The 13265-nt window shown below is 39.1% G+C and overlaps 1 protein-coding gene across 1 annotated transcript in view; it reads right to left on the bottom strand.

Annotated features, from left to right (window-relative positions):
• The window catches only part of LOC104410218 (absent in melanoma 1 protein-like), a 41833-nt gene that overhangs the window by 14717 nt on the left and 13851 nt on the right, over window positions 1-13265 (bottom strand). The window contains 8 exon segments of the mRNA XM_010020318.1: window positions 1385-1417; window positions 1597-1723; window positions 7559-7704; window positions 7796-7922; window positions 8146-8288; window positions 8677-8712; window positions 9038-9164; window positions 12881-13020. Coding sequence (XP_010018620.1) covers window positions 1385-1417; window positions 1597-1723; window positions 7559-7704; window positions 7796-7922; window positions 8146-8288; window positions 8677-8712; window positions 9038-9164; window positions 12881-13020 — 879 coding nt within the window.

Raw genomic sequence — 13265 nt, 5'->3', positions numbered from 1 at the left:
TTATGTTATTAATCCATTTAACCTCCAAAATACATACTCTTCCCACTAAATGAAAACTGTCTGTCTCTCAACATAAATGGGGCATAATCTTGGCAAAGCACTTGAACAGCACGCCAAGAGGCATGGTAAATATTCCCAGGGTAGATGGGCTTTATGTGCCTGTTATGGCTATACAGTCACGTCAGTCATTCTTTCTCTGCTCGGGGGAGAAGAGAAGATACGTCACCCAGAGTCTTTTGTCCTTGTTAAAAAAGAAAAAAAAAATTCTAAGCAGCAAACCTGCTAATTTAGTTAGAGGATAATTAACCCTGATCACACAGAAGTCATTCATATTATCACATGCCAACCAGCTTTATTCACCCTTAACAGAGATACGAGTGTGGGCATGCACAGCGTTCTCCAAAGAGGAACATGCTGACAAGAGATGCAGTCTGTTGGCTGCAAGCCATTACTTCTTTGTTTCCTTAGGATAAAGTCTTAATAGACACATAATACACAGATGCAAATAATTTTTCATGCACATAGCTGAACATAAGCAGCCTTGAGATTTTTATTCCCTGTAGTTTATACATTATCACTATGCAGGAGATTTCAGTGAGGCATGCTACTAATCAAGAATTCAAAATGGAACAGATAAGACTTTTCTCCCTAGTTCTTAATCCCATGAAATACTCACTATTTTGACAGAACTGAAAATAAAAGCACCTTTGTGCAGGGACAAACATGAAAAGGTTCAGAATTATCAAAATATGAAAAAAGATGTCCATTAGCCTCACTGTCAAAAATATGTATTAGTACTTGCACATAGGACACGGTCCAACATAAAAATATGTTAACTCACTGAACAGACAAATTCTCCCTGTCACTTCCTTCTCTTACCTATTGACAAAGATGGCATTAACTTTTAAGTGTAACTCAGCAGTATTTAAGAGTGAACAAGATTCCCGTATAGTGCAACCACCATTAGCAGAACTGTTAATCAAAGAACTAGATCCAAAAGGGTTTAAAAGTCACAACAGTACCACAAACAACATCTAACTTACAGAGTCCTTGCCTCAGCAACTACATGCATCTGCATAGACAGCTGAGAGCTCCAGCCCCTCAAAACCATCACTAATATACCAAAACAGCTTACTTGCTGACCCAAAACATAGCCTGTGCCCTTAGGAAGTTCTGATGGCAGCTGTGTATTAAATCCCATCTTCCTTGGGCCTTAATGTGCCTTACTTCAGAAGTTTGGAAAGCTGCCTGCCTTCACCTGCAGTTCTTACTTTGTTTGACTAGTCAACCATCTATGCAAATAGCTGGGTGTTACACTAGACATTTCTTTATGTATGTTACAGACCTACACAGTACATTTCATGACCTTGAAGAAGTATCATACCTTGACTTTACCCCTTTCACTTCCAGCAATATCCTGCAGATGTTTGGAGTAGGAAAAGAAAAAAAAAAATTTTAAACAGTAATAAAATAACGAACATACAAAAGTTTACTATTATTGTTTAAAGAATGTAAATAAACTGAATTTGATGGAGGAAGTATAGCTCCAAACACTTCAGAGAAACTTGCAAAACAAGTATAAAATGAATTCCTTACCATAATGATGGGTTGAACTGAAGATATCTTGCAATTCTTTCCCCCCCATGCCTCAGTGCTGGGATATAGCCCTTTAGCCAGTATATACTGCTCCCCTGTGAACTCAGGATTCTCATAAGCCACCCACCTAAGAGAGACAGAAGAGGGTGATGGGTAGAAGTCACAGTACTTCCCCAAAATACAGGGGTGTATATTCATTATTGTCTTAATGTATGAACAAATAAAACAATTCTCCCCTCAAGTGCCAACTGTGATTTTATTAAAACCCTAAACGAACAAGTGTATGATACTCCAAAACCCATGCAAATTTCACTTCTTTATACCCTATGTCAATATGAATCTGAGTGAATTAGCTAAAAGCAGACCACAAATTCAAATACACCATCTGCCAGATTTCCTAAAAGCGGGCTCCCATAAGAATATTCTGAGATGTTTCACAATTCTGTTATTTTAGCTGGCTCAAGATCTTCTCTAGAAAAACAGAATACAATTTTTCAGATAAAACTAATTTTCAGAGTCATCTGTGCAGTAAAGATAGGAATACTGATTTTTAATGTTGCCAGTTCAGCTGTGTTCAAGCAAACATCCATCTCAACAGAGAGCTGAGCTGCAACAGGCATGTATGCTAATGAGAGCAGGCAGTTCCCTGCCAGGAGTCACAGATAACAGGCAGGAAGAACATCCCTGAAAGTTAAGCATTAAATCCATCACAAATTTGACCAAATTAATGTATTTGAATTCGAAGCTATTATTATAACTAGGCAGTCACATCTCATGCCTGACACAGGCCACTCGGAATTCTGCATCAAGTCCATAACTTCTGTCCCAGTTAGAATACACCTTTTTGAAAGACACTGAACTTTTGAGATACACATGTGAAATACTGGAAAAACAACCAAATCACTATGTATCTCTCTCCAATGGTCAGTTATCCCTGCAGTGTTTTGTTTCTAGCCTCGAGTATCTGCTATCAGGTAGTCTTGCTATTCATATATTCAATAAACCTTCTATTACAGCATTCTTCTAACCCTGGCTCCATCCTGAAGTCCCAGAGGAAGCATTCCCACATCGGCACTATCTTTGGTTTTGTGATAACCTGCATAACTTCTGTCTGTTGCCTTTCACCACTAGACTTTTCAAACTTTCCCATAATTATATTCTGGCTCTTTTTTAAACTTATCCTTTTCTCTGTTTGTTTGTTTCTTTTTGAGTATCAGTATTAGAACTGGCCACAGTAACAGCCGAGTTTCATTCATGTGTATGCAGGCATCAGGACATCTTGCTGGTTCCTGGTTCTACACTATAATCTTCTACTCGTAGTCATCCCACTTTCAGTTTTAGCCAAAGCATTGCATAATAAGCGTATGCTATGTTATGCCAAAACCCACTTTCAATGCAGTCTTCTTACAGAGTTTCAACACTAACAAAAAAAATTGGATCATAAAGCAGTAAAATGATATGGAACCTGTAATTTGCAGTGGAGGATAACCCTCACCATCTAAATTCACCAAAAAATGATCTACATGTGTCAAGCAACTGGATTTTATTAAGCTGCAGTTTTTTCTACAAGTACACATACAAAAAGTATCAATTCAAATTGAAATAAAGCTGCATCAACATGTATGTGCTAAGAGTATGAAGTTCGTATTAGTTGCCCATGGCAAAAACTCATACAGTGATTCACTTTTATCACTATTCACATCTCTTGGTTTGCCTCAGATACAATCAATTATTCTAACTTGTTATGCACTAATTACTTAAGACATATTTCAAGGCACATTTCAAAATCTCCTCATAGTAATTAATCAAAGAGACATCGGTATGCACAATAAATTGAGCAGACAGGTCAAATGTCTCAGGTGTGTCTATACCTGTACGCCACATATACCAAAAGCTGTGAAAATGAAGTTTCCTTCGCCAGCTTCTTCAGCAGATGTTCATTAGAACTGTCAATGCGCAAATGCCAACGTACAACTACAGTGCATGACAGTTAAACCTGATTGACATCTACGTAAACAAGTGTTTCTGATAGTAAGTGAATGACAAAACATTCCAGGTGCCTCCTAAGAATCTCTTAATTGCAGTTAATTCCATTTCCCCCATCTAAAAAGAAACCTGAATACAGAAGTAATCAAGGTATCTCACTCGCACATGAGATCTAAATAAGCAAGTCAGCCCATGCAGTTTCTTGTGCCAAGGCTTATTGGTGAAAATACTTGTGCTTTTCTACTTTATTCAGAAGCCCACACAAGCTGCTGAGAGTAGTAACGACAACATCAAGGACAGGCAGCTGAATTCAGTAGCAGCTAAACCTGTCAAACGTCAAGTGCTCCTAGGAATGAGCACTGCCTTAATCCAACTTCTGACTTAACAGAAAGGCCTGGAGAGCAAGACATGACCTCCGTATCTGAGCAAAAGAGTCACATCCCAGCTGCCAGGCATCACAAAAACTACAGTACTGCTCTGCAGCATGGCAACAACAACCCTGCCCTACAGAGAATAAGTTCTGCTAGCACAGAAGGTTTTGTAAACCCCTAGCCCTAAAAATGGTCTTAGCCTGAGACACAGCCTCATTCCATGCTGCTGGCAGGGTGATGCTGGAGACCTTCACTTCTCTACAACATCCATGCCCCTGGAACCAAAGATGTAGAGAAAAGCATCATTTATGTATTCTTGGCACTAGTACACACACAGTGTCTTTCCCCTAAACCTTCCACACATAATGTCTAGGAAGCATGCGTCCAAAGAGGGTCTAGAAGAACAGCCAAGAAGAGAACACAGACAGCTTGCCAAAAAAGAAATCAGCTTTGCTCATGGTTAGGCCAGGATTCATTTTACCTAACTTCATCTTTTAAAACACTACCCATTTCTCATCACATATGTTCTTTCTAACATCAGCTGCAAGGGGTAATCCCCCTTTTTGCACTGCTTAGACTCATTTCAAGATAGGACACATTACCTAAGTCCCAGAAGGACCTCTCTCAGCTAAGGAAGAAATGACAACACCTTCATTAAACTAAATGGCATAGTTGTAAAAAGAAACCTTTCAGGCACAGAACACTCCTTCGGGTCTGAAATACAATCCACTATCCTTAAAGCTTAAATACTACACGGAGACAATGAGTTTAAATTGGCATATACGTGGTAATCAAATAGACCGTAGAGGCCAGGAAGTGAACTGGCACTTTCAGATTTGTAGCATGATTAACAGAGAGAATGAGGTAGTAAAATTCTTTATAGTAAAGAAAGCAAACAGGCTCTTTATCATACCCCTTTGTGCTTGTGACTCCTAGTACCCCAGGGACCTGCAGATTTTAATTTCAAGACTCCTTGAAAGGTTTTTTGAACATCAGTTCAGAGATAGAGGAAGTGGAAGCTTTGTATGAGATTTCTCCCATGGGTACTTGCCCATGGGTTCTTGCCTTCCTCAGCTCCAGCAGAGGTTTGTTCTTGTAACTCATGTCTTCTTAGTTTCACCCATGTTACCTTCCAAGCACATCTAGATTAAATTTACTACATTCTGTCTCCTGTATATGAACTACTCATCACCTAGTAATTTCCTTAGTATCACTATCCATACGTACACTAGAAGGAGCCAAACCTGCACTGTGGACTAACTACTTGAATACTAGGGGAAAACCAGCCTGATTACAGGACCACAGTAAAACAAACACCTACATAAAAAAGCCACCAACAAAAAAAGAACACCCCAAATCTGGAAAAGTTCTTCCACCAAGTTCAGAAAGGATCAACTAAAAGACAGGGGCTTTTTCAGTATTTTTGGCAAATGTTTGGTGTGTTTACGGATACAGAAAAGGCGCATTTCAAACACTCCTGTGATTTTGATCACTATTAAATGTAACCTTGAAGAGTTTTTAGGCAGACAGGAAATCGAAATTGTACAACAGCTGATTTTAGTACTTGCTTAAACTTGTAAAGGGTGTTACCTGTTGCTAGTAAATATTTCCATTTCCTGCCACCTAAAATTCTGCCAACTTGGATGTAAAGACCAAACCCTACTTAAAAGAAGAAAGGCCTCTCCTATTTTCAGGCAGTCTGGATTGCTTTCTCCTGCCCCAATGGCAGAAGAATAAAACATCCTGGATTTTATGCTTGGCCAGTCTCTGAAGAATGCTCAAGAGTAAAAAACTCTCATTTTTAAAGAAGTAAATCCTCATCATTTTAGGATATTTTTGGGGGGGGGAAGTCTCTTTACAGTGGATTTAGCAAAGAGGTGAAAATATTGCTTGGAAACATTCTTCAGAAACACGATAGCTGAAAATTTTGATGGAACTAGTACTCGATTACCCCAAAATGGAATATTCACTCCCCCAGTGCAGAGCTGGGCTGTCTTCAGCATACAGTTTAGAGATACAAATTAGCTTAGAACTTGTTCAGCAGTTTCTGTGCACTGCAGTATCAGGCTTTATTTTCTCTGACATACCCTTTAAATTACAAAGCAATTATATTAATTTTGGGGGAAATGCAGATCATCTTTTATCTGTCTGCTACGACTGCATACCCCAGATACCTGTAGTTAAAAAATTGCTATGAAAGGTTCAGGGCTTCTTAAATTGACTATTTTTTTTTTTAAATGAGGTATTATCAATATGATACCAGAAAGGTTCCCTTGAAATATTATGACAAGCTTTTACTCAATCTGTCACAGTTCACTATGACATCATCTACATTACAGTCTAAACAACTCAGGAAATTGCTCAATGGATTATTCACTGCTTGGTGACTGATTTCTTGGAAGGAAAGACTTAAAAATTCTGTACCTGAACAGTTGCTTAAGACTTAAAATAAAGCACCATATTACCAAGCATGACTTAACATGAATCATTCAACCTTTCTGATACAATAGCATTTAAGAACACCACCACCACAAAACCCCCAAACACTGACAACCTCTTTGGAAACCAAAGGGTCACACAAGCTGAGTGCTAGTCACCTGTTACAAACAATACACCTAAATTTTTAAAGAGCTCACTGCTACAAATGACATCTGACTGACTGCAAGGTGAGATCACAGGCTCTGTTGGGACAATTTTTGTTTGTAATGACTTCTAGCCACCTTTACTATGAGAGTATTAGAGTCATTCTTAATTACTAGAATACTCAAACCTAAGTACGATTCCTATCTTAGCTGCAACAGACACATTTACTAGAACAACTACACGGAGGGCATGATAAGCAACCCACAATTTGTTTTTCCAGTCATCAGAGGTGACTCTCTCTCACGAATCTCCCTTGCACACTACAGAAGACAAAAGGCCACAGTGCCTTCAAAGGTCACCATGCAGAAAAAAACCCCGTGCTATTGCACCATATTCATATACAACTCAAAAGCATTCATCTGGAGTGCACTGAGCTTGATTCTGCAATCTTTAGCTAGACAAAACTTGCAGAGCTTTCGCACAGATAAAGACACAGAAAGATTGAGGGTGTGGCTGAGTATGCTTTCAGCAAGTCACCTGCATACCAGGCACGGAGAGAGACTGTACATCTCATATTCACTTGGTTCTACCACTTTAAGTAATTTTGTGTATTTGGAGACATGACTGCTAACGCTTGTTTCTATTTCCAAAATACTTTGATGCAGTCTGCAAGGCTGTGAAACTCAACCTACGATTGATGTACTGAACAAATCAAACAGCAGTCTATCAACTTATCTACTGCATCTGGTAACACATGTGGCAGAGGGTAAGAGTTGTTAATGACCACACCAACGCCAAGTTTTGGGAATCACTGTGTTTAAAAAAAAACCAAAACCAAAACAATGGCATGGTGCTAAAAGACTATTAACCTATAGGATTCACTGCAAAAACAATGTTATGTCTCAGAACAGACACCACACAGACATTAGAAGTCAAAGTGCTGAAAAACATCTGAAAATACTATCAAAATCTAAAAAGAATAGCACATTTAAAATTAAACAGTGATTAAAAATATCACTTACACGCCACTCAGCACATTTATAGACTGTGTCCTCAGCCCATATCCAGTGTCTTTCAAATTGGAAATAATTCCTAACACACTTATATTGGCACCCTTTGATCCAAAGTCTTTTTCACTGTACATTATCATATGGGAGCTTGTGAAGTCCTGTTAAAACAAAGAGAAGCATCATGAGGAAAATGCAACATGACATGTCAGTGCACTCAGGAAATGTCTACTACATGTTCTTGGAACTTACACCAACAATTGGTCGCAGTGACTGCAACTCTTCATTATAGCCACCCCAGTCTGTCCAATCCCGATACGCTCCTTCTTCCAGCAAGTACTGATGGCCTTCAAATCCAGGCTTCTCATAAGCGACCCAACTAAACAACAATCACAACAGAGTCTGTGTGTGAAAATGAACAACTGCTGCTCCGTGTCATTATCAAACAGATACAGATTTGCAAATTTAACTCAGGCATATATCTAAACCCAAAAACTAGGAAAACACAGAAAATAAACGGGAATTTGTCACTGCAGTTTCCAGTCTATGAGGTTACCACTTCAGCTGAAGGAGAAATATTGCTGGTGTTTTCCCACACTTACACTCCTCCCAGTACTTTCATAGATCCCACTGATTTAAGTTGAAGTCTTGTCTTCTCTTCTGATTCCTTTTCATCAAGCATAAAGATCTCCGATTCTATTTCCACATGTCTCCCTTCAAAGAAAGGCTTCTCATAAATGATTACCTGTATCAGAAATGAAGTAACAGAAAAGTTGCAGAGAGCATGATAAATTCTGATGACTGTTTCTTTGTGCACAGAGAATGAGAAGGCAAGATTACGAAACTAATTAGTGGGATCTTTCCATTCTCTTCAAGATGCCTTAGAGATGCTACCTGAGTGTCTGAATGTTCATTACCCACCTGCATTATCCAGATAACTATTAATATTGTCATATATGTATGCTATGGATGCATAAATTTGTCAGAAATTGCAGTTTCATGGTGTGGTCACATCCAGTAGGACCAGGCACTAAAACACCAGTAGTTGGTACATGGTCAAGATGCATTTATCTAACAACATGTTCACGTGGTATAAAATACCTTCAAACAATCAAATAAATACTGGCTTTTACCTTTGGCTCTCCACTGAATTCAACTTTGCGACCACCCTGTTTAAAAAATAAAAGAAAGAAGAAAATAAGTTGTCTATACTTACTTAAACTTATAGGCAACTATAAGGCATCAGCTCTTCACAAAATTACAGAATTAAAGTGAAACCTTCCTTGAAAAACACAAGTGAAAATAATGAGGCAGATTAAAGGCAGAAATGGATGCAATCAAGTGTTGAAAGTTCAAGAATTTAAACCAAACATTTTTAGTCTATAAAAGTTTTATTTTGTGAGTCTTGAAAACTCTAGCTACCTTAACACACTATTTCTAACACACTATTTCTAATATAGGTCACGTAACTTCCAAGTAATAACAGTATTTTACCATTTTCAAGGGCCTCATGGACCTGATGTAGGCTTCCTTCTTCTCCCAGAATGCTAAATTAGGGTATTCACCAGGCTCCAACACTAAAGGGACTCCCTGGAAACCAGGTTCTTCATAAATTAGCCATCTAAAGAGAGGGATGTGCGTGGGTGGGGAAAGGGTGTGGAGAAAAGCAAAAGATAAAATCCCCAGAACATTTCTGGACAGTAAAAGACAAGAATATATGCTTACTGGAGGAAAGACATTATTGTACCCTTAATAAAACATTATTTCTTTACCATCAAAATTGTCAACTACAATCTGGTATACTGGCAAACTTTTGTGCCTGTGCAGGAACCACCAATAATGCATGTGCTTCATTTGAACAGGCTAAAAAATCCCCACATCAGTATAATGAACACAGTTAAGAATTTGCCTGTTATCTCCGAAGGCAACCCAATTTTTAGACTGAAATTTCAAGGTTACTCTGTATTGTTTTTATAATAGTTTTAAAATATGCAGAATCAATTTTCAAGAATTTGAAAGACCTCTATTAACCTTGTGTTATTTAGTAATACGTAGAAAAACCTGACAATTTCTTAGCAATCTACTTCCTCATGGTTTGTATCTGCTAATAAATCTGCTTAGAAAGACGTAACTTTCAAAGTTCCTGACGGGAACAACAACAGTACTTGTAAAGCTTTTTCAATAAAAGCTTAGCCAGTAATCACTTACTGGAAACAAACATACTGCTGATCTCTGGATGAAATACATTGCCATCCTTATGCAACTAAATTTACTGATCTCTCAGCAGTGCAGCATGGTAAAAAATAGATACTAAATAGGAATACTTTATGCAGCCAATCCTTTAATCATGTAGGGATCGTAATGTATAAATGCGGTGATACCAGAAAGATGTTAAAATAATCCATCACTCTATTGTGCTTAAAAGGCAGATTCCGAGCTGATGTAAACCAGCACAAGTTGGTACCAGTTTCATTGCAAACATACTGTTCCAAGAAACGAACAAGGAGTTTTAGTTTTATTGCTGCCTACAGTAAATGTTTGATATATTTTATATCCTGTAGTTGCACTGCTCAGTAAATCCTCAACTTATGACCAGCCACAAGTGGTGCTCACCAGGGCTTAGTACTGGGGCCAGTTGTGTTTAATAACTTTACCTATGATCTGGACAAGGCGATCGAGTGCACCCTCGCTAAGTTTGCAAACAATACCAAGTTGGGTGGAAGTGTTGATCTGGTTGAGGGTAGGAAGGCTCTGCAGAGGGATATGGGCAGGCTGGATTGATTGGCTGAGGCCAACTGCTTGAGGTTCAACAAGACGAAGCGCAGGGTCCTGCACCTGGGTCACAACAACCCCATGAAATGCTACAGGCTTGGACAGAGCGGCTGGAAAGCTGATCGGCAGAAAAGGACCTGGGGGTGTTGGTCAACAGCCAGCTGAATATGAGCCGGCTTGTGCCCAGGCAGCCAAGAACGCCAACAGCATCCTGGCCTGTATCAGAAATAGCGTGGCAGTAGGGCCAGGGCAGTGATCATCCCCCTGTACTGGGCACTGGTGAGGCCACACCTTTAACACTGTGTTCAGTTCTGGGCCCCTCACTACAAGAAAGACATTAAATTGCTGGAGCATGTCCAAAAAGCAACAAAGCTGGTGAAGGGCCTAGAGCACAAGTCCTCACAGGAGTGGCTGCGGGAACTGAGGTTGTTTAGTCTGGAGAAAAGGATGCTCGGGGGGACCTTATTGCTCTCTGCAACTACCGGAAAGGAGGTTGTAGTGAGGTGGACGTTAAGTCTCTTCTCCCAAGTAAGAACTGATAGAACTAGAGGAAATGGCCTCAAGTTGTGCCAAGATTGGATAGTAGGAAATATTTCTTCACTGAAAAAGGTTGTCACGCACTGGAACAGGCTGCCCAGGGCAGTGGTGGAATCACCATCGCTGGAGGTATTTAGAAGTCGTGTAGATGTGGTGCTTAGCGATACGGTTTAGTGGTGGACTTGGCAGTGCTGGGTTAGCAGCTGGACTGGATGATCTTAAAGGTCTTTTCCAACCTACACAATTCTATTATTCTAACTTCACTGCAAGAATTTAAACACATGAAGACCAAGGAGAGAGTACAGTCAGAAGATAAAGGTGCACTGACTCATTTTTGTTGGCAGCTTTTAGTAAACAACAATTAAGAATGAACACTGGGAAACTTTAAGAAGGTACAACCACACCCACATGGCAAGGTGACTCAGAATCAGAGCCTCCCTCAACTGCCAATACAGTGAACTATGCCATGCCTGTAAACTAATGGAAAGAAAAAACCCAGCAACACGCAAAAAATCAGCAACAATTTACTGAATTTCCCTGGCAAGCAACTGGCAGAAGGTCCTTCTACACTGGACCAGTGAACTGACATCCGAGAAGATGTCAGTTAGAGATTATTTTCAGCTGCCTGTTTTGCTCCAGCTGCAAGTACTAGTCTGCCTTCCCTCAAAGGATCCAAACGCAACAGAGAGAAATTAAGACTAAGAGTTTACACAGATCTAGTGTACAAACACTGTCACACTGGTGAAAAATAAGGACTGAAGGAATGTGGACAGGCCCTGCTTCCTTTCCAAAAATTCTGTAATTTCAGTATTCACAGAATGCTTTTAAGTGTGGGACAAATAAAGCGGAAAGGTAAATGAAGTCAAGTTATGATCAACGTCCAAATAACATATCTTGGCAGACATGTAATTTGAATTAAGCTTGCAGTTCAACAGAAATAACTTCCTGTCAGAGAACTAACTACTTGGAAATCTTAACTTTTTCCTATATATCAGAGTGCTTCATTTTTCACCAAATTAAGGTATAAAGATTTAATCAGATAAAATACCTTTTGCCTATCAACTAAACACCTCATCTATCATGTGGTGTATTTGAATACATCTCTGCAGTGGTATTTAACACTTGTCTTTAGTTGGGCAGGTTTTGTAGAATCATAGAACAGATAGGACTGGAAAAGACCTTAAGATCATCTAGTTTATCTATCATCATTATTGATAGATAAATAGATCATCTGCAGCAAGTAACCAAACACAACATAGCCAACAGGTAATAACCAAGGTCTGTACACCCTGTAAAGTGTTCTGCAGGACCAGACACCGTTGGTTCCACTTTCACTTTTTCTGAAACAGCCTCCCTGTACCACTTAAAGGCATATTTTTGGTACTGATTTACAAGTTTGTTTATTAAGTTATCAAAACGACCACTGGTACAGTGTCTGGGTCTCATAACAGCTTGCTTAGTTCATGACATTCATTACACTCCTAATTCAGACGGCTAGATATTTTCAGGTGACGTAACATATATGTCCATCATCAAAAAACACTGATTAAAATGCACTGTGAAATACAAGAATGCTTTCTAGAGTCTGAACATGACACTAAGTCTTATTTTGTAACACAAGAACTTGAAAGTTTTCTTCTTTTAGTACAATGATTTTAAGTTTAGAGAAAAGCAAGTAGGAAACATGGTCTTATCATTAACAGTTCATTCCCCCACTCCCACTTATAACAAGTTTTGCCTGAATGAAAAAGAGCAGGAGAGGCAAACTTGTTCCTTTGCTACAAATATACAAGGGTTACTACATGTGAGCAGGAGAAAAACTGTGTCTAACAAAACATTTTAAGAGGTCAGCCTCTCCAAGGGTGAACCAATAAAATGATGTCCTAACGCTACTGTCAACAAATACTACCAAAATACAAGACTAGAATAAATACGGCCTGCTTGCATGTCTGATGGATATGTATAACCAATGGTTTAAAACAAATTGCTTTCCTAGCAGTACACATTCATAGAAAACTACGCACTTACATGCCCCAGTGTACTTTGATAGAACAAGTCTTCTGAGTGGTGCCAAACACCCCTGTTTCTTCAGTGTCATCAAAAAAGGAAGTCACGATTCCTAACCCTTCAGGTTCCGTATACAAATCAATTCGGCAAACCCTGTAATCCTGAAAAAATGAAGATTGCCATAATCACTTACTCTGTGCTGTGAGTTCTGTAATTAATGTGGATAACTAAATCAGTTTTGAAACACCTGGTTATTTCAAATTGTTTCCCCCTTGTCAATTACTACTGCTATTAGATGCCTGTAATAAAGTATAACTAGGCTGGTTTGCTTGTCTCTGGACCAAGACAGTCAGTCCATCTCTAACCAGCATTTACATTGTTTACTTTCTGCCATCTAAGCAGGAAT

Source organism: Nestor notabilis, unplaced genomic scaffold, assembly GCF_000696875.1.
Source record: "Nestor notabilis isolate BGI_N333 unplaced genomic scaffold, ASM69687v1 scaffold3528, whole genome shotgun sequence".
In the NCBI taxonomy this organism is placed as follows: Eukaryota; Metazoa; Chordata; class Aves; order Psittaciformes; family Psittacidae; genus Nestor; species Nestor notabilis.
Note: the sequence above shows the minus strand (reverse complement) of the source record. Positions and strands in the feature narration are given on the sequence as shown.